We start from the raw sequence: 19,342 nt of genomic DNA on the forward strand, positions 1-19,342 counted from the left end.
TTCTGCACAAATGTTTCCATTAAACGTAAATAAAGCTAAAGACCATCAAAGAAACTTTACGATACGTACACCCTAACCTTAGCTATGACGCATGCCCGGCACATGGGGCAAACCTGCAGGCCCTCTCCACAATCTTTCTGTACAAATCTTCCCATCAAACGTAAAGATAGCTTATTAAGAAACCTTTAGGTAACGACATGTACACCTTGACTTTAGACTCCACACAAGCCCGACACATGGGGCACTCCTGCATACCGTCTCCACAACATTTCTGTACAAATCTTTCGATCAAACGTAAAGATAGCTTAAAGAACCTGACGGAAACTTTGGGACAAGTAAACCTTAGCGCCCTCACAACAATGTGCAAATCTTCCCATTATACGTAAAGACAGCTTAAAGACCCTTAAAGTTAACGAAAGAAACTTAACGGCATGTAAACCTTGACCTTAGACACTCTTGCTTAACCTCCCAAAAATCTTTCTGTACAAATATTTCAACCAGACGTAAAGGAAGCTTAAAGATTTTTAAATAAACTTTACGACATGTATACTTTAACTTTAGGCTCCACACAAGCCCGACACATGGGGCACTCCTGCATGCCCTCCCCATAATCTTTCTGCACAAATCTTTCAATCAAACGTAAAGATAGCTTAAAGAAACCTTTAAGTTACGAAAATAAACTTTAACCTTAGACTCAACGCATGTCCAACACATGGGACACTCTTACCTAACCTACCCACAATCTCCTGTACAAATTTTCAATTAAACGTAAAGGAAGCTCAACGATGTTTCAATAAACTTATAAACCTTGACTTTAGACTTGACGAATGCCAGACACATGGGGCCAACCTGCATGCCCTCTCCATAATCTTTCTGTACAAATCTTTCAATCAAACGTAAAGAATACTTAAAGAAACCTTCAAGTTACGACGTGTAAACCTTACCCTTAGAGTCGACGTATGCCTGACACATAGGGTACTTCTGCATACCCTCCCAACAATCTTTCAGTACAAATCTTGCTATTAGTATTACACGGAAAGAAAGCTTAAAGAAATCTTAAAGTTACGACATGTAAACCTTAACCTTAGACTCGACACACGCCCGACACATGGGGCACTCCTGCATGCCCTCCCCACACGGCACGCAGCAGGCGTAGTGGCCGCACGGCAGGAACACCAGCTCCACCTCGCGGTCCATGCACACCTTGCAGCACCGCTCCTCGCGAAGCCGCTCCAGCTCAGACTGCAACTCGTGGGGAATTCCCTCTGGAAGAAAACAAAACAAAAATGTTAAAATTGGGGAATTCCCTCTGTAAGAAAACTAAATATGTGTCTACCCAACAGCCTTCTTTTGTGACTTGATTAACGGATATCAGCAAAAATGATTATTTTTCAGAGGAGATAGCTGACTTTTTTTGCTACTTTGGTCTGTACGGCTAGCGCTGGCTAACCCCTCTGGTAAATTGTGTAGCCAAATACCTCTAATAAACAAACTAAATCAAAGTTCGGAAAAAATTGTATCAAATATGTGTTAAGCTGACTCTTGGTCCCTTTCACTTAGGGATATAATAAAGACACTCACACACACATCTCAGTCTCTACATTCCAGACCGGACGGTTCCATTCGTACGGGGAGGGGGGAACTAGGCTATTCTAATCTAAGTAATCTAACATTCCCCCTTTTTTCTTTTCTATTCTAGATAACGTCGCATAAGTTGAAACATTGAAATCTACCAGAAATTTACACCATTGTCTAAAGAACTTCAGTACCAGAATATACAGAGCTATATTTAAAACTATCAAGGTTGCATGACTAAAAGGTTACATAAACTGATGAGCTGCGTTCTACAGAAACTAGACAGTGTAATACTTATCAGATCTTCATAACAGTGTAATACTCGTCAAACTTCCCTTATATAGATAACTTTAGAACAGTGTAATACTCATCAAACTTCCCCTATGTCCTTTTTTTTTACTGGCCGTATGACTTTAAATGTCCTTATGGTAACGCAACTAATGTAGACTTCTTACCTAGTTAACTACAACACTTGTCAATAATGTGGACTTCTGACCAAGTCAACAACAACGTTTCAATCATGTGGACTTCTTACCAAGTCAACAACAACATTTCAATAATGTGGACTTCTTACCAAGTCTAGTACAACACATATCAACAATGTGGACTTCTTACCAAGTCTAGTACAACACATATCAACAATGTGGACTTCTTACCAAGTCTAGTACATCACATCTCAATCATGTGGACTTCTTACCAAGTCTAGTACAACACATCTCAATCATGTGGACTTCTTACCAAGTCTAGTACAACACATATCAATAATGTGGACTTCTTACCAAGTCTAGTACATCACATCTCAATCATGTGGACTTCTTACCAAGTCTAGTACAACACATCTCAATCATGTGGACTTCTTACCAAGTCTAGTACAACACATCTCAATCATGTGGACTTCTTACCAAGTCTAGTACAACACATATCAACAATGTGGACTTCTTACGTCTTGTCGTTCTCTTCTGCGATCACTTCTGTCATTAACTGTTCTCGGTGACTCCCATAGTCGTCCCATATATACTGTACTCGTAAACTAAACCAGATGGTGCTACAAGCTAACAACCACCCTCTGCTACCATTGTTAAGCTGACTCTTGGTCCCTTTCACTTAGGGATATAATAAAGACACTCACACACACATCTCAGTCCCACGTGTGTATTCCTAAACCTCCACATTCCAGACCGGGCGGTTCCATTCGTACGGGGAGGGGGGAACTAGGCTATTCTAATCTAAGTAATCTAACAATATGAATTGGCCAAAATTTCATTTTTTGTGATTTTCGGAAGATTTGAGTCATTTTCTGTGGGCGTTCGGTATATTTCGCAGGTGTTCGGTGATAAGGGAGACCCGAGAGAAGTCCATGGTTACAACCTTACCTGAAGAAAAGCTGCTGGCACCTGAGAAGTTCCCAGCCTGCCCCGAAACCGACCAGTTTGGCAGACCCGCCGCTTTCCCGCCCGCCGTGGCGTACCCCAGGTTCTGTAGACTGTTACTGGACATCGAGGCTCCCCCTGGCGCACCTCCGGAATACTGCATCGTGTTGTTCTCATGTTCCTCCAGCTTCTTCCTCTTCAGGCGGCTGTACTCCTCCTCCAGGGACCGGACCGCGTGCAGCGCCTCCTCGGGCGTCCCAAAGCCTCGCCCCGCCGACTCCAGCCGCCGCCACACGGCGTGCTGCACGAGCCCTCGGTCGTACCCCTCGGCCACGATGGAGGCCATCACTTCGGTGTCCATCACCTCGGCCACACTGGGCCTGTTCCCGCCATCGCCTAGCTTCTCCCTGGGCACAGAACAGTACAGTATTAATTGCACAGCTTTGTGCAATTTTTCAGAAGGTGCAAAAAGCGAAGTTATCCAGCTGGACCGCATCACCACGGGATTTGGGGATTCGGTGCAATTAACAGATGTGTGCGGTTATCCGTAGTGCAATTAACTGGCTTCTACTATGCATGGGAATCATACATGGCAGAAAAAAGCTAGCTATCAAAAGTTACCTACCTGAAGTTTAGTCCATGGAAAACTAACATTGACAGGGTAGTCCTACCTCTATGATATCAATATAGAGCATACCAGAAGATTCTTCACAATATCGTTGACCTTCCAACATCCGAATAGCCCTCTTGATCGTTCTGGACACCCAAAAATACCTTAAAGTCTCATTTCAAAAGAAAAATACTTTCCACTACTTTGTGTCAAAAGGGCCAACAAGTAGACTCAAAATGGGCCTTCTGTGTCTGCGATGAATAAATGACCTTTGTCCCGGTACCTCGCTCTCCGGTACTCTTCCTCCAGCTCCGTCACCACGGCCAGCAGTTCCTGCGTGGACGGGAAGGTGGCGTTGTTGTTCTCGAGGCGCCGCCAGATGGCGTGCTGCACCACGTCCGGCTGGTGTCCCATGGCAACCACCGTTCTGGCGGGCTCCGTCTCCATGGCGGACAGAACGTTCAGCGGCTGCGCGGGTTGGTTCTCGTTCACTTCCGGTCCGGCGTCGCCAAACCAGGGAACGGCTGAGGAAGAGGAATAGGACTTATTTATCAAGTTTCAACACGTTGGTTAATCAATGAATATGAATCCAATGAGAAAAGATAAAGTCAAAGAGATGAGATCAATGAAGTTTTCAAGTTCAATCAAGGCAAGAAACATGCCTTGCTTTGGCCGTGTGTTGCGCATCACTTGATCCGTTGAGTTGACAGCATGCCTAGATCATGTTTTTTTCTCTAAACATGCCTAGATCATGTGATGACCATGAACTGATCACGTATTAAGCATGGCTTCATTATGTGTTGAGCATGCACTGACTATATGTGTTGAGCATGTCAGGATCATGTGATGAACATGTGTTGATCATGTGCCAGGACAAGGTGTCGAGCATGTATTAAACATATGATGAGCATGCCTTGAAAATATGATGAGCATGCCTTAAAAATGTGTTGAGCATGCCTTAAAAATGTGTTGAGCATGCCTTAACCATGTGACGATCACGCACAAATCAGGTGCTGAAAATATCTTGAATATATGTTGAGCATGCCTTGACCATGTGACGACCACGCACTGATCAGGTGCTGAGAATATCTTGATCATGTTTTAAGCATGCCATTGGACATGAGATGATCACGCACTGATCACGCGCTGATCACGCACCTGGCGGAGCGGACAGCTCCTCGTAGCCGGGAGACATCCAGGCCATGGTCATCTCCCGGGGCGACGTGGGCGTGGCCAGCTTGGACGGGCGGTGGGCACGCCCGGACCCCCCACCGCCGCACTCCTCATTCCCGGCAACATCCTGCACAAACAGATGCAATGTTAGAATTTTTCGTTTAGGTGGTTCATATATATTTTTCTGATGGCAAATGAATTCTAACCGTACTCCGTTTCTTTCCGGAAAACTCCGCAAAACCTTTGTTACTTTTAAGAAATATTGTAGAAGTACAAGGTAAAGGTCAATAAACACGCTGTTTAAACATGAGGTACGGATATTAAGGATACCAACATGGCACCTATTGCCTGCCTGCTTCACTGATATTGTGTACGAAAAATACTTTATTTGTTTGAAAGAAAAGAAACCAATAGATTCCTTTGTAAATCCATGGCCAACTATAGCCACCATCTTGGTGAAATTATTAGATCCAAGATGGCAACCAATGCCATTTTTCCATCATCGGTGAAACTCACCTCTCCTATTTTGTACTTGTTCAACACGTCCTGCACGAACTGCGCCCCCTTGCTGTTCTCCACGAACTTGCACATGGGGTACCACCGCGCATGCTCGACCCAGGGGTCATCGCCCGGCTGCCAGTTCTTCAGGCCGCCGCCGCAGTGGAAGCACCGCGCGCTGTCGCCGCCCTTCACTGGGAATATGGGAAATGACATAGTGAACAGTTTAAACTTTGTTCCAACACAAAGAAAGAAACTCACCATAAATTTTCGGCTGAATACTCCGACCTTCATCAGATGAATGATTCGCTGAACTATTCCGGAAGTCGTCGGATGACGTCATTCATCTGATGAAGGTCGGAGTATTCGGCCGAAAATTTCTGGTGAGTTTCTTTCTTTGTGTTGGACAAAGTTTAAACTGTTCACTAAGGATTTACAACACAGATGAGCTTTCATTCGGATATGGGAAATGACGTCGTGAAAATGTATCCAACCCAGCGGCGTTGCCAAAGCAAAAACACTGTCTTCACCCTTCACTGGGAATATGGGAAATAACACCCTGAAAATTGAATCTAACCCAGTGGCGTTGTCAAAAAATTGACGCTGTCTCCGCCCTTCACTGGGAATATGGGATATAACATCGTGAAAAATGCACCCATGCCAGTGGCGTTGCCAAAAAATAACACTGTCTTCATCCTTCACTGGGAATATGGGAAATAACATCGTGAAAAATGCACCCAACCAAGAGGCGTTGCCATAAAATGACGCTGTCGCAGCCCTTCACTGGGAATATGGGAAATAAGACACTGAAAAATGCACCTAACCAAGAGTCGTTGCCCAAAAATGACGCTGTTTCCACCCTTCATTGGGAATACGGGAAATAGCATCGTGAAAAATGCACCCATCCCAGTGGCGTTGTCAAAAAATGACGCTATCTCCACCCTTCACTGGGAATACGGGAAATAGCATCGTGAAAAATGCACCCATCCCAGTGGCGTTGTCAAAAAATGACGCTATCTCCACCCTTCACTGGGAATACGGGAAATAGCATCATGAAAAATGCATCCAACCCAGTGGCATTGCCAAAAAATAGCACTGTCTCCGCCCTTCACTAAATGGTGCCAAGAGTTAGAAGGAAAAAGAAAATCCATAAACATTGGAACAAAAGTGACGGGAAACATTTTCCCTTGCGCAGGATATGAGACCCGTTTCTCTAGCCCTTCATTTGATGTGCGTGCAGACGAATAATTTTATCGGAAACGCCTCCACCACAGAGTTGTTGCCAAAAAAAGAATGTGTAATGAATATTCGGGGACAAATACGGAGACTGGGAAGCCTCAAAGCAGGTGTTGGATTGACTACACTACGGGAAAGGCAAACAGAATTTGAGAGAAGATGAACGAAACCGTGTCAGTGGAGATACGGGAAATACCACACTGAAAACGTGTCCATCCCAGTGGCGTTGCCAAAAAATTACGGGTAAAAAACTAGAGGAGTTGTGAGAAGAGGGAGAAGAAAATGACCTCAAAAAGATGCATACGGGGGAATAAAACCATGAGAAACGCCTCTGCTTTGGGGTGCGGACAAAAAAAAAGAATAGGTACCGGATCCTGGGACCAAATTACGTATCATTTCCAAAGAGATAAGAGGTTTTTGGACGGTTTTAGAAGGATGATAATGTCTATGTCTAATACTATATCTGGCGCGTTTAGATACATACTGTTAAAGATGAACACACAACTTAAGAAAGGCGAACAGAATAAGTAAGAACACATTTGACTTAGAAACCACGTATAGACAGAGATATCGATCATAGCATCACAAATTAATATAGAAAACCAGTAGAAAGCAACATACTGCCATGGGCAAAGTTCTCAAAAAAGAGATATGAGCTCGCTAGTACATATTTGCAGTTGAGTTCTTGAGAGCAATGTTAGAAATGTGAAATTACAGTTGTCATGTCAAACGTAATGTGAGATGCATTTCCATGACCAATGTTAGGAAACAGTACAATAACACGATGATAACAGCACAGTACCGCGTAAGGAGACAGGAAGAAGGGATAGTAGCTCGAGAATAGCACAATAAAAATAGCTTTGAAAAATTCAAATCGTTTGTAGCACCATAAATGGAGAAATCTAGCTTTCATAATGATAAAAAAAATGAATAAACTAAACTAAAATAGAGTTGTGTAGTATTACATATCGGCGTCACCTTTACCAACTCCCGCTTCCTGTCTCACCGGAATAAGATCTAAGAAAAGAACCTTTACATGTGTAGAAGAAGCCTGCCTGCGCCAGCTCGGCAGGTGTGAGCCAGGTGTGCGGCCAGGTGTGGTAGGTGGACAGCCGCAGCGTCTCAGCAACCATCTGGGGAAACTTGGGCGCCTCTTCTGATGCTGTGTACGGGGATACAACAGGTAAATGGTAGTCCTCCGACGTAGACTGGTTTATTTAAACAACTGTAGCAATATCCAAGGCCTGTGGCTTGTCTATCTACCCAACATCTACACATATAAACGGGCAAATATCTTAAGTTTCGAATTCATGTCACAAATTTACATTTACTTACAGATGGTAAGTTTGGTAAATTCCACATTTCGTACAGTATTGACTGAATTATGAGTTGTAACATGAAAGCAATTCGTAGCAAATATACCTGTTTACATTATGTAGTGTGTAGTTCTAGATATGTATCATTATACAAAATGATAAATACTTGGTCCAGAGTTATAGTATCTGAATATCTAGAAGAGACAGATAATAGCATCTCAATTTTCTTGCGTTCATATACAGTAACTTAGAAGTGGCAAAATATCATCAAAATTGATAATAACACAATAAAATATTATTTGACAAACAATGCCGAGTGATTCAGTAAAGGTATTTTATTGTAAGTTTTTTTTTCTTTTTTTTTAAGTTTGAAGAAATGTAAAGGGACTTTCACCCTACCATTTGGTGCCGCTGTCTCTGTCCCGCCGTTACAGGTGGATGTCCCCGCCGTGGGTACCTCCCCGTTACAGCACACATTCCCCACCTCCTCTCCTCTCACAAACGGACAGTCCGGATAGTGCTTCCTGTGCTCATCTAACGGATCATCCCCGGCACACCACTGCCGCAGCACTCGGTAACACACGAAACAGCGCACGCGGTCCCCATCGTGAAGGCTGTAGAAGCCTGCTCGGGCCAGGTCGGCGGGGCGCACCGGGCAGTCCCGCGGCCAGTCCCGGTACGTGTCCAGGCGGGCCTGCTCGCGGGTGAACTCCGAGGGGTCGTCCGAGGGGCTGTCACCCAGCGGGACCTAGAAGTAATTAAGTTCATACCTCATTACATTGTAGAACAAGAAACAGTCATGCCTTCAAATAGCAGAGTTACCAACCTAGGATTAATGTGTTCGAAAATTCGCACTTTCCCAGAATCATCGTAGAGTGGAATTTGTTATCAGGAAGTACAGTAGTGACATCTTCTCTGGAAAGCGTTGGTTCACGATTATCAATGTTGGCTTCCACAGCAAACTCCCTTCCTCGGCAAACTCCCTTTCATGGCATACATGTAGGAGAACCTATATACAGCCAACGTTGAAAATCGCGAATCAACGTTCGAAGACTGCAACGGAGGCTAAAATTTCACCTCGTACGCGATGCTCCGCCGGTTCTCCTTGCTCTCCGCGGTGCCTGTGTGGTTGCGGCGGAGGACTACAGTGTCCTGTGCCGGCACTTGGCTGGTTTGTAACGACGGTTCCTCGGAACCGGCCGGGCGGACCAAGGAAGACATGACCGTGTCCGGGACTCGTCACATCGTTCGTGAAGAAAGTAAGATCTGAAAAGTTAAAACAACACTATTTATACAATTTGAATCTATGAAACAGAATCAAATTACATTGAGCTATTCACACCTCCATCTTCAAATTCATTGGAATTATATCAATACAATCTATGGCTTTTTTTCTAAGGGGCAAATGAAAATACAAATTGAAACCACACAGATAATCTGTTCTAACACTGTCTAGTTTCTACCAAGCTGCAATATGCAGTATTCCGAGATATTTGTATAATTGCCCTCCAATAGTCTTCTCTTACATAGAGCTCGAGATGTCCCTTTTCAACATGCTTGACCAACGATACATGTTTCGTGGTGGTATCGATCCAGCTGAGCAGCATTTTGAATTAGGTGGTCTTATTACCCCAATGGCGCCAGCGAAATGTCTTCCCACTATGTACAGCGTGATATGGCGAGAGGTTCTCTTTTAGTTCCCTTTACATATGTGGTGAGTGGCTTTACATATATATAAATGAATAGTCCAGGGGACGTGGGTAGGGGGAAGTGAATATATTGAGATTCGAGACATGGTCCCAGTCTTTTGTTTAAATTTTGACCTTTTTACTTCAACATGTCTCAGAACCATGTCACGTTTTGGCGTGGCCTCATCATCAACTATCGGAGTTATCCAAGGTCATTACACCGCTGCTGCTGGGGGCGGTTACAGATAGCTGTACGTGGTTACACTACAGATTGGGTATCAGGTTTGGCCTTCCCCACACGGCAATGATATCTTTCCTGGAACATCACAGATTGGGTAGCGGTTTTGCCCTTTCCCACACGGTTATGATACAAATGTATCTTTCCAGGAACACCATAGATTGGGTATCAGTTTCACCCTCCCCACACCGTTATATCTTTCCTGGAACACTACAGATTGGGTATCAGGGTCGCCCTTTGCTATACGGCAATTATATATTTCCTGGAACACTACAGATTGGGTATCAGTTTCTTCCTTTCCCACACGGTAATGATATATTTCCTGGAACACTACAGATTGGGTATCAGTTTCGCCCTTTCTCACACGGCAATGATATCTTTCCTGGAACACTACAGATTGGGTATCAGGTTCGCCCTTTCCCACACAGTAATGATATATTTCCTGGAACACTACAGATTGGGTATCAGGGTCGCCCTTTCCCACAGAGTAATGATATATTTCCTGGAACACTACAGATTGGGTAGCGGTTTGGCCCTTTCCCACACGGCAATGATATCTTTCCTGGAACACTACAGGTTGGGTATCAGTTTCGCCCTTTCCCACACGGCAATGATATCTTTCCTGAAACACTACAGGTTGGGTATCAGTTTCGCCCTTTCCCACACAGTAATTATGTCTTTCCTGGAACACTTCCGGATTTGGTATCAGTTTCACCCTCCCCACACTGTCATACCTTTCCTGGAACACTACAGATTGCGTATCAGCTTCGGTCTTTCCCACACAGTAATGATATCTTTCCTGGAACATCACAGATTGCGTATCAGCTTCGCCCTTTCTCTGGTTGCACAAATGTAATAGCATTCCAGGAACCCAGATAACAACTGGCATGGGTCCAGGGACGACTGTCGTTAATGATGAGATATCGCGACAGCAATCGACACAGATGAGGGAATTGCGGCAATAACACCATCCCTGTCCTCCCCGATATCTATTGTAGAATCGGCTCATTTCGTATGGTCTTCGCTGAATGCAAATTAACATCAGAAGTTGTCATGCCGTCAAACCATCCAAGCTAGATTTATTGGTTAACGTCATACAGGAAATAGTTTCTGATATTTCTGTGTGCATCTGTGTTTATCATTTTCACGCATTTGCAATCGGTCCTCGTATATGAGCTAGTGATAATCCTGTCGTTACCAATTTGAGTGGTAAGCCTGCGTACGGTGCAGAATAATACGTGTTTAAGACCGGGCTTACTACACATATCATTATAGGCGAGAGGTGCATGCAGCAATAACTTGAGCCATCAGTCAAAATCTGCCATCATTTGAATCATAGAACTAAGAATGCAATCAGGAATGGCAGACTTCACACCCTAAATCGTAATGCTTTGCAGCGAACATTCCCATAAAGATTGCAGAACTGGATATCTATGATAATATTGCATTGACATTGTGTGTTAGGAATGGAGGAATCTCTCTCTCTCTCTCTCTGCACATTAGCACACGCATACCCCAACAATACAAAACATTATGTCTTAATCCCATATATCAACATAATTCCTTGCAATAACGAAGAAGAGACGCGATGTACAATAGTTGTACAAACTCTACACGATGGCCTATTGTCCGCATCTCCATCGCGGCGCCTTGATGCCAGCCCGGCGCCAGAAAACCTGACATATAACATGATGCATGTCTGCTATGTCGGGAGGGAGTTCAGACGAATAGTATTCGTCTGTGGAAGAGTATTCGGAATATTCTTCCACATCGCTGCCGCACGATACGTGACAACTCAAGGAAGGTAATGGGTAGGAGTTTGTCAACTCAGGTTCAGCTGATCTCCAAGCAGATGTTAGGAGGTGAGAGCGTTAAAGATTCTCCATCCTGGGTGTCATCCTACGTAGTAACCGCTGGCTCAATAGTTTGGCTTGCCGTGAAGAGTATAAAACGTTTTCTAGTTTTCCTCATGTTCTGTTGTGTGTGTAGACAATCCCCTTTCTACTAGACGGCGATGTCTAATTATTCTGTCTAGTTCTTCTCCCAGGGAGAATAGCTAACACAAATGTCAGACAAATATAAGACCAAAGTCAAATCTCTGAACGATCATAGAGTTACCAAAATTGTATTTGTGTAACTCTTGATTTCATAATTGGAAAAAAGTTGCGCTATTCAAAAAATGACAAAATAAAACACAGGCACAGAAGACATGGAGAATCTTTACTTGTCTGAAAACCGTTGAGCGATTTGTAAATGTTTGGTCTTTCAGCGGCCAAGAAAAAAAAACGTTGTATCTTACCTCCCAACATCTGCTTGGAGAGAAAAATCTGTTTCAACGATAACAACAGCTGGTCGTAACAAGTTAGGCAGCGACACATAGTTTTATTGTACATGACCTTCAGCATCCATATCCAGTGGTGTACCGCTAGTCGGGTAGGATTTCATGAACCCTCGACCTTTTGGTCTAGTAAAGAGGTCGTTAACCCCCGAATCGACTGGAACAGCCAGTAGCGCAGTTCAGTTGTGTTTAGTAACGAGAATATGCTAGCCGGTTTGTTCCGCCAAAGGGTGGTTATATATAATTCTGCATTTCAGATACAGAGTGTGGAAATAATGGTGCAATTCGAAATTCACATTTACTCATATACATGTGACTTTGTAGATGAAATAAAAACATGATTTTTTAGTACACATTTTCGACTGAGAGTTTAGGGTGTGTGTGTAATATGAAGGTGGTCCATATCTGCACCCCCCCCCCCCGAATATTACAATCTATGAAAACATTCCAACAGTATGCACTTAGCTTGCGTGGCGATTGTTTTGAAAATAAGCCTTCATATTGTTCCTCTGGGACAAACGTATAATAAGCTATGCATGCTATTGTCTGTTGCATATTAGTCATATGAAAAGTGCCATATAAGGTATCCATGTAAAGGATTTTCAACGACTGTGTATGAAAACCGTGCTATTACCGCTGTATGTAGCGTTAGAATAATTTTCTTTTTTTTTCAATCAATTGCAATTTCGTCTGGTAAATCCGACACCGATATCTGCTTCTATAAGCTTCTAATTGTTGGTATCTAAAACGAATAATTTTCAAATCTTGTACAATCATGTACATGAACTTGTCATTTTGTCATTCTTAAAAGGAGAACTGTGTCACTGACGATAACGCTAAAGCAACCATAACAGCGAAAACATCAATTACCTCAAAATTGAATTGTTCCGGTTTTCACAAAATAACAGATCGGAGCTGGGCTAAATCCACTCTGGCCTTAGCATTGTTTGAAACACACGTTGTACATGTAGCTACGTTTCCGAATCTTAAAGTACCCGATTCTTTCCTCGTACGATGAAAGTGTATTTTCGTGCGACATTATATACATAATAGAAATGCACCGATGAATCTTAATTGCTTCAAAGATTTTACAAAAACAAAATCCAATTTTAAGTTTTCAGGTAGATTTTGTTGTGAAAAACACACATTCACATACAAACAACACATGTTTGTTGTCTAAACCCTACATATCATATTGACAGACATCTTGTTGTTATGCATGACGCACCCCCTGACACCAGCTACACAGCGCGCATACATGACGAGTGGGGAGGGGGGCGCACGACCTCCAATCCTCGCAAAAATCTCGCAGAATTTCACACCTACGTGACGCTATGACGTTAGATATTTACTCACGTCACCCGCCACCCCGTCTGAAGACGTTTCCCACCGATGTCTTGGGGTTTAAGACGTTCGTTTCTCTGTCTTCAGTAGAAAACATGCACGCATCCCTTCGAAGCGAAAAATGGGGATTGCCCAACTCTGGGGCGGGGTTAGGACGGCTGGGGATTTCCAAATGATGTCATCTGGTAAACATTGCGAAATTAGACGATACTATTATGAAGGGGTTCTATGTATAATGCATTTCGATTTCCTCGATTGGTTCTATATTTTATGAACTCAATAATTGTTAAATATTATGTATGTAAAATATACACATACCATACACTTTCTGTTGGATTTTATTGCGAAATATTATACGTATTTTGTAAAATGACTGATACTTTGAACCCCCCAGAAAATAATCCCTCGTCCCTACCCATGCTGCCCCGCGGTGTTGGATTGCGTGACGTTGCATCAGAACGTCCCACCGACGCATTTCATAAGACGAATTCACATCCACACGATCGAGAATGCCGGCTGACTCATTCTGGTTAGTATCTTCTCCCTTTTCTTCATCGTTTCCATGGATACATGACTCGTATTGTAGCTAGAATACTTCACAATCGTTACAGAACATGATACAGTTCTGTGGCGATGTCGTACTTCCGCATTCTTAAGTTAAACTTTCCAACATTTTCTTGTGTGACAGTGTTGCAGACAGACTGTTGTCCTTGCTAGGTCGTTTGACTGCAGATCAGGTATTTCGTAGTTTGTCTACAGGACAGTTTTAGACCGTCCTTGAGTCCTAAAATAGCCGGGACGAACGTCAAAGTCTGGTAAGATTAACTGCAGTGGACAACAGTATAACGTTGCTAGTTTTATCATACGATACGGGTGACCAGTGAGTGATACAAGTTAGGTTTTACAAACTGGAGTCGGAGCCTGTGGGTTTCTATGTTCTTCCCATTGCATTCCAGATCCTGCTTAGCATCCAGAGTATTCCAGTACTCCTATCCCTAACCCTTACCGCTACAAAAGAGGAACGTAACTTTCTTTTGGTACCGCCGGCGGTATGGCCGGTTTGGCTGACGTAATGTGTTTGTGGAGTGGGGTGGGGAGGGGGTGTGGCACGTACTTCTGTTGTTGTTACATGATTTCTCTAACTCGTTTTAAGCTTAAACTGTTACTGCGTGTAAGTAACTCTTGAAATCTATCAGTGCATTTTGTAAGGACGTTTTCAACTGTTCGTAGCTGTTGAAAAGAGTAGAGTAGGTGTTAATTCTAACGGTGCATTGAACCTGTATACACTGAGCATGTGAGTTGTATCATGTTTGGACGATGTTTATGACAATGTACTGTTAAGCACAGTTTCTGTAGTTGTTATGACAACCAAACTTTCTGTGAGCTGTAACGTAGTTGTTACGACACATGTCCATTCTTACTTGATATGGCTCCGCCATGGTCGACTGTTCATTGTACTCATGAAAATATAGAAGATGAATTCCACTTTGTTATGAAATGTCCCACCTACAGTAAAGAGAGAGAAACATTGTTTAAGAATATTAGAACCAAAACACACATCTCTCTCGCTGGTGCAGAAAGCGATATTTTCCATGTATTGCTCTCATGTTCAACTCATATATCCGTCTACGTAGGCCAGTTTCTTTATAATGTATTCCAAATGCGAGATCAGATTAATCATACATAACTGTACTATTATCGATAATGTTTTGTTGTTGTTTTGTATGTAGCCTCTTAGTACTACTGTCTGTATAGCTATTAGTTGTTATTAATTGCCATACATTGTACCCTGTGCGATTGTTGAGCAATAAATTCATTCATCCATTCATACTAGTCGTAGAAAAAAAAGGTAGGGAATTTTTCTGTACTGAGTGCATACATAATACGCTGATGTTCTCTACATACGTAGCACCTGTATTTCTCACGTCACGACGATCACATGAGAAGGGCTTACTGTAAACTATAAACGTTAATTAAGACGTATTCTGTGGTTTGTTTCCTGCCGTAGCTGACCGCACGGTGCCCGCACCATGACGGACGTGTCCCGCCCACCACCCCGGAAGAGCCCCGACCCGTCCGGACCTCGCGCCAAACTCCGGGCACGGAAACCGCCCGGCTGGCGAGCCAAACCTCCGGTAGGCTTTCTTCAATAATAAACAATCTTGTTTACTTAGTTTCTCTCACTAGATATTCTTCTCTTATATCTGAACTTGAACCCGTGTAGCGTTTAGCCAGGAAAATATAATTGCCCAAGCCATTGAAGGCTAGACCACGATATTTTTTCCCAGATATATTTTTCTCCCAAGCTATCAGAACCTCCTGAATGCTTTCTTGATGAATACAAGATTTTCACATAGTAGTTCCCTGACTATATATACTGCCTGGACTTGTGTACTTTCCCCACGAAAACATTATCGCCGAAGGTTTCACCGGCTTGTCCCTGTTTGGGTTCTCAGCTTACAAAGAGCTCGTGACCTTGCCCTTGCACTCGGTAAAGACACTAAAAAATTGAAATAGATAAGTAGTTTTGTTGCCCTATTTTTTTAACAACAATAATTCATGTCTTCTAGAGATCCAGGTTGTTTAGACCACGTACAATTCGATTGCGTCAGATGGTGCAAACGGGGTAACCCGTGTTTTTCTCACTTCCGGGTTGTTTCCAAGATTGCTAAGGGCCCGCAAAGTGCTTAATCTCAGCCAAAACCAGTCCGAAAACAACAAGGATCGTTTCTAATACCGATATAGTCAAACCTGCCCTCACGATTGCCAAAAGTTGCGCAATGTGCACTTGTTGATCACATGAACCTAAGGCTGACGTGTACTTGAGGGATACCCGGGTTGACACGTCATTTGTGCAGCGTTGGTTTTGTTTGCCGGGTTCAGAACAGAACCGGTGAGATAGCAGCAGGGTAGGTACGGATTTTAGCTGCACCTTTTAAACTTAAAAAGTCTTAACGTATTCTTCTATTTATGCTTTGAGATTTTAAATATATAAATTGACATCTAGTCATTGTTTCTGTGTACAATGTATTTCTACTGATTTCAAGTTCAATGTTATTTTTCGAGGAGTAAAATTATTTCATTTGGGTAGTTCTGTTGTTTATTGTCGACAGGTCATTCTCAAATTTCTCCATAACTAATGCACCTTCGTTGAATTTTGCAACTACTCATGCAATTTCTCCAAAATGCAATAATGTTTTTTTCAGCTGCAAGTTTCAGAGACTGTTTACAGTTAGTAATTATAGCAAGCTTGGATCAGGTAGCATTTAATGGTTCATTCGTAGTTACAAACAAAAACCGGGATTGAAATCTAAAATCAAAAGTAGACGCCAATTTTTTTTTCTCCCGATTTTAGGTCCCAAGTTCGTCAATCAGGTTTCAGGCTGTTCCGTTTACGGACAGCACCCCCATCAGACCACAGCCACCAGCCGCTGTTTCATTTAACAACGGCACCCCCGCCAGACTACCTGTACCCTCTACTGCTGTCTGTCAATCACCTGGGGAAAACTCTCGTCACCATGACAACAGCCAATCAGGCGCAAGCTTGGTAAGGGCAATCGAATTTCGTGTAAAGGCACTTATTTTTAAAAAGATATATACATTTTTTATGAATTTTGGCAATGCTATTTTGAATATAAATTAGCTTTCTCAGCTTTAAAATTTTGTTTTTTCAGAACTATTTCTTTAAAAAAATTGGTATGTGTTTAGTAGAACCCATGACTACAATAGGTAACATGTACTGTAAGGTTGAACTGAAAGCTTGCACCACAAAATACATGTTGCCAGTTTTAACACTGTTATCAGAACTAGGTAAAGCTTTAAATAAGGACAGGGGAGACCTACGTATATAGAGGTGGTAAATTCTGAAAACCTAGTCAGGAACTATTTTTGTCAGATGTTTCTCGGTTGTTTATAAATGTTAGCGTACATGTAAATGTTGATAGGTGCCTGAAGGGCATGCTGTCCGACCATTTACAAAGACAAAAAGAGCTAACAATATTCAACTGGACCACTAACTAGTAACCTAGGGCAGTGAAGGAGATGGGATTTTCCATTTTAGATGAAGATGAACAGATTGACCCATTAAAATAATGGTGTACAGACATGGATAAGTACATGTAGCTCAAAATATAGGGCATTGATTGATCAAATCCATGGTTGAAGAGAAGTAGGGTCTTTAGGACTGGAGTGGTGAGAGATGTTTATTCTAATTTTTATTATTCTATGTGATTATATTCATGTATCTATTCATTAATTGATTGACATATCCCCAGGCCAAGTCAAGTGTTCATGACAGGAATGATGCAGCTCATGGGTCTCGTGAGAGAAACCATCATTATCGATAATAAGTTATTGATTTATAGGTTATTGATCGTTCAGTTATTGATTAACAGATCCCCAGCCCAAGTGAGGCGGTGAGATCAGTCATGACGGGAGCGATGCGGCTGACAGGCCTGGTGAGAGAAACCATGGTTACTGATAATCAGTTATTGATTATTGATATATTGATTATTGATTAACAGATCCCCAGCCCGAGTGAGGCAGTGACATCAGTCATGACAGGAGCGATGCGGCTGACAGGCCTGGTGAGAGAGACCATGGTTACTGATAATCAGTTATTGATTATTGATATATTGATTATTGATTAACAGATCCCCAGCCCGAGTGAGGCGGTGAGATCAGTCATGACGGGAGCGATGCGGCTGACAGGCCTGGTGAGGGAGACCATGGTTACTGATAATCAGTTATTGATTATTGATATATTGATTAACAGATCCCCAGCCCGAGTGAGGCGGTGAGATCAGTCATGACGGGATCGATGCGCCTGACAGGCCTGGTGAGAGAAACCATGGTTACTGATAATCAGTTATTGATTATTGATTGACAGATCCCCAGCCCAAGTGAGGCGGTGAGATCAGTCATGACGGGATCGATGCGCCTGACAGGCCTGGTGAGAGAAACCATGGTTACTGATAATCAGTTATTGATTATTGATTGACAGATCCCCAGCCCAAGTGAGGCGGTGAGATCAGTCATGACGGGATCGATGCGCCTGACAGGCCTGGTGAGAGAAACCATGGTTACTGATAATCAGTTATTGATTATTGATTGACAGATCCCCAGCCCAAGTGAGGCGGTGAGATCAGTCATGACTGGAGCGATGCGGCTGACAGGCCTGGTGAGGGAGACCATGGTTACTGATAATCAGTTATTGATTATTGATATATTGATTATTGATTGACAGATCCCCAGCCCGAGTGAGGCGGTGAGATCAGTCATGACGGGAGCGATGCGGCTGACAGGCCTGGTGAGAGAGACCATGGTTATTGATAATCAGTTATTGATTATTGATTATTGATTAACAGATCCCCAGCCCGAGTGAGGCGGTGAGATCAGTCATGACGGGAGCGATGCGGCTGACAGGCCTGGTGAGAGAGACCATGGTTACTGATAATCAGTTATTGATTATTGATTATTGATTAACAGATCCCCAGCCCGAGTGAGGCGGTGAGATCAGTCATGACGGGAGCGATGCGGCTGACAGGCCTGGTGAGAGAGACCACGGTTACTGATAATCAGTTATTGATCGGTTATTGATTATTGATTAACAGATCCCCAGCCCAAGTGAGGCGGTGAGATCAGTCATGACTGGAGCGATGCGGCTGACAGGCCTGGTGAGAGAGACCATGGTCAAGGTTACCCACGCTGCCTCAGCCACGACAAGCGTGGTGACAAGAACCTGCTGTGCAGACAATACGGTGAGAGAACGGACGTAATACTGTAAATGCATTTAAGTTCGCGGGGATTTAATTTTGCGGTAGCGGGAAAAAGGACTTTTCGCGGTGGATTTAAGTTCGCGGTAACATCATAGACTGCAATCTAATACCACAATAGAAAAATTTTCGCGGTGGATTTAAGTTCGCGGTGAAGTGCGAACACCGCGAACATTAATCCA

At 43.1% G+C, this 19,342-nt stretch overlaps 2 protein-coding genes across 4 annotated transcripts; one reads left to right on the forward strand and one right to left on the reverse strand.

Annotated features, from left to right (window-relative positions):
- Positions 1-366: 366 nt before the first annotated feature.
- On the reverse strand, positions 367-9,038 carry LOC118427806 (baculoviral IAP repeat-containing protein 7-B-like). Of its 3 annotated transcripts, none has more exons than XM_035837766.1 (8): positions 8,856-9,038; positions 8,178-8,526; positions 7,499-7,624; positions 5,245-5,420; positions 4,714-4,855; positions 3,839-4,079; positions 2,949-3,352; positions 367-1,265 (listed from the first exon to the last, which is right to left on the reverse strand). In XM_035837766.1, exons 1-8 carry the CDS (start codon positions 8,997-8,999, stop codon positions 1,063-1,065), a joined length of 1,785 nt encoding a protein of 594 aa, XP_035693659.1. In that variant the 5' UTR covers positions 9,000-9,038; the 3' UTR covers positions 367-1,062. The 3 variants fall into 3 exon arrangements, with proteins under 3 accessions (XP_035693659.1, XP_035693658.1, XP_035693657.1); XM_035837765.1 differs by having other exon boundaries at positions 367-1,262; positions 7,493-7,624; XM_035837764.1 differs by having other exon boundaries at positions 7,493-7,624.
- Positions 9,039-13,792: 4,754 nt separating this feature from the next.
- LOC118427925 (proline-rich receptor-like protein kinase PERK8) lies at positions 13,793-19,163 on the forward strand. Its single transcript, XM_035837892.1, has 4 exons — positions 13,793-13,915; positions 15,395-15,521; positions 16,742-16,933; positions 18,999-19,163. The coding sequence occupies exons 2-4, from the start codon at positions 15,417-15,419 to the stop codon at positions 19,161-19,163; spliced, it is 462 nt and encodes a 153-aa protein (XP_035693785.1). The 5' UTR covers positions 13,793-13,915; positions 15,395-15,416.
- The last annotated feature ends 179 nt before the right edge of the window (positions 19,164-19,342 follow it).

This window comes from Branchiostoma floridae, chromosome 12 (genome assembly GCF_000003815.2).
Source record: "Branchiostoma floridae strain S238N-H82 chromosome 12, Bfl_VNyyK, whole genome shotgun sequence".
Classification (NCBI taxonomy): domain Eukaryota; kingdom Metazoa; phylum Chordata; class Leptocardii; order Amphioxiformes; family Branchiostomatidae; genus Branchiostoma; species Branchiostoma floridae.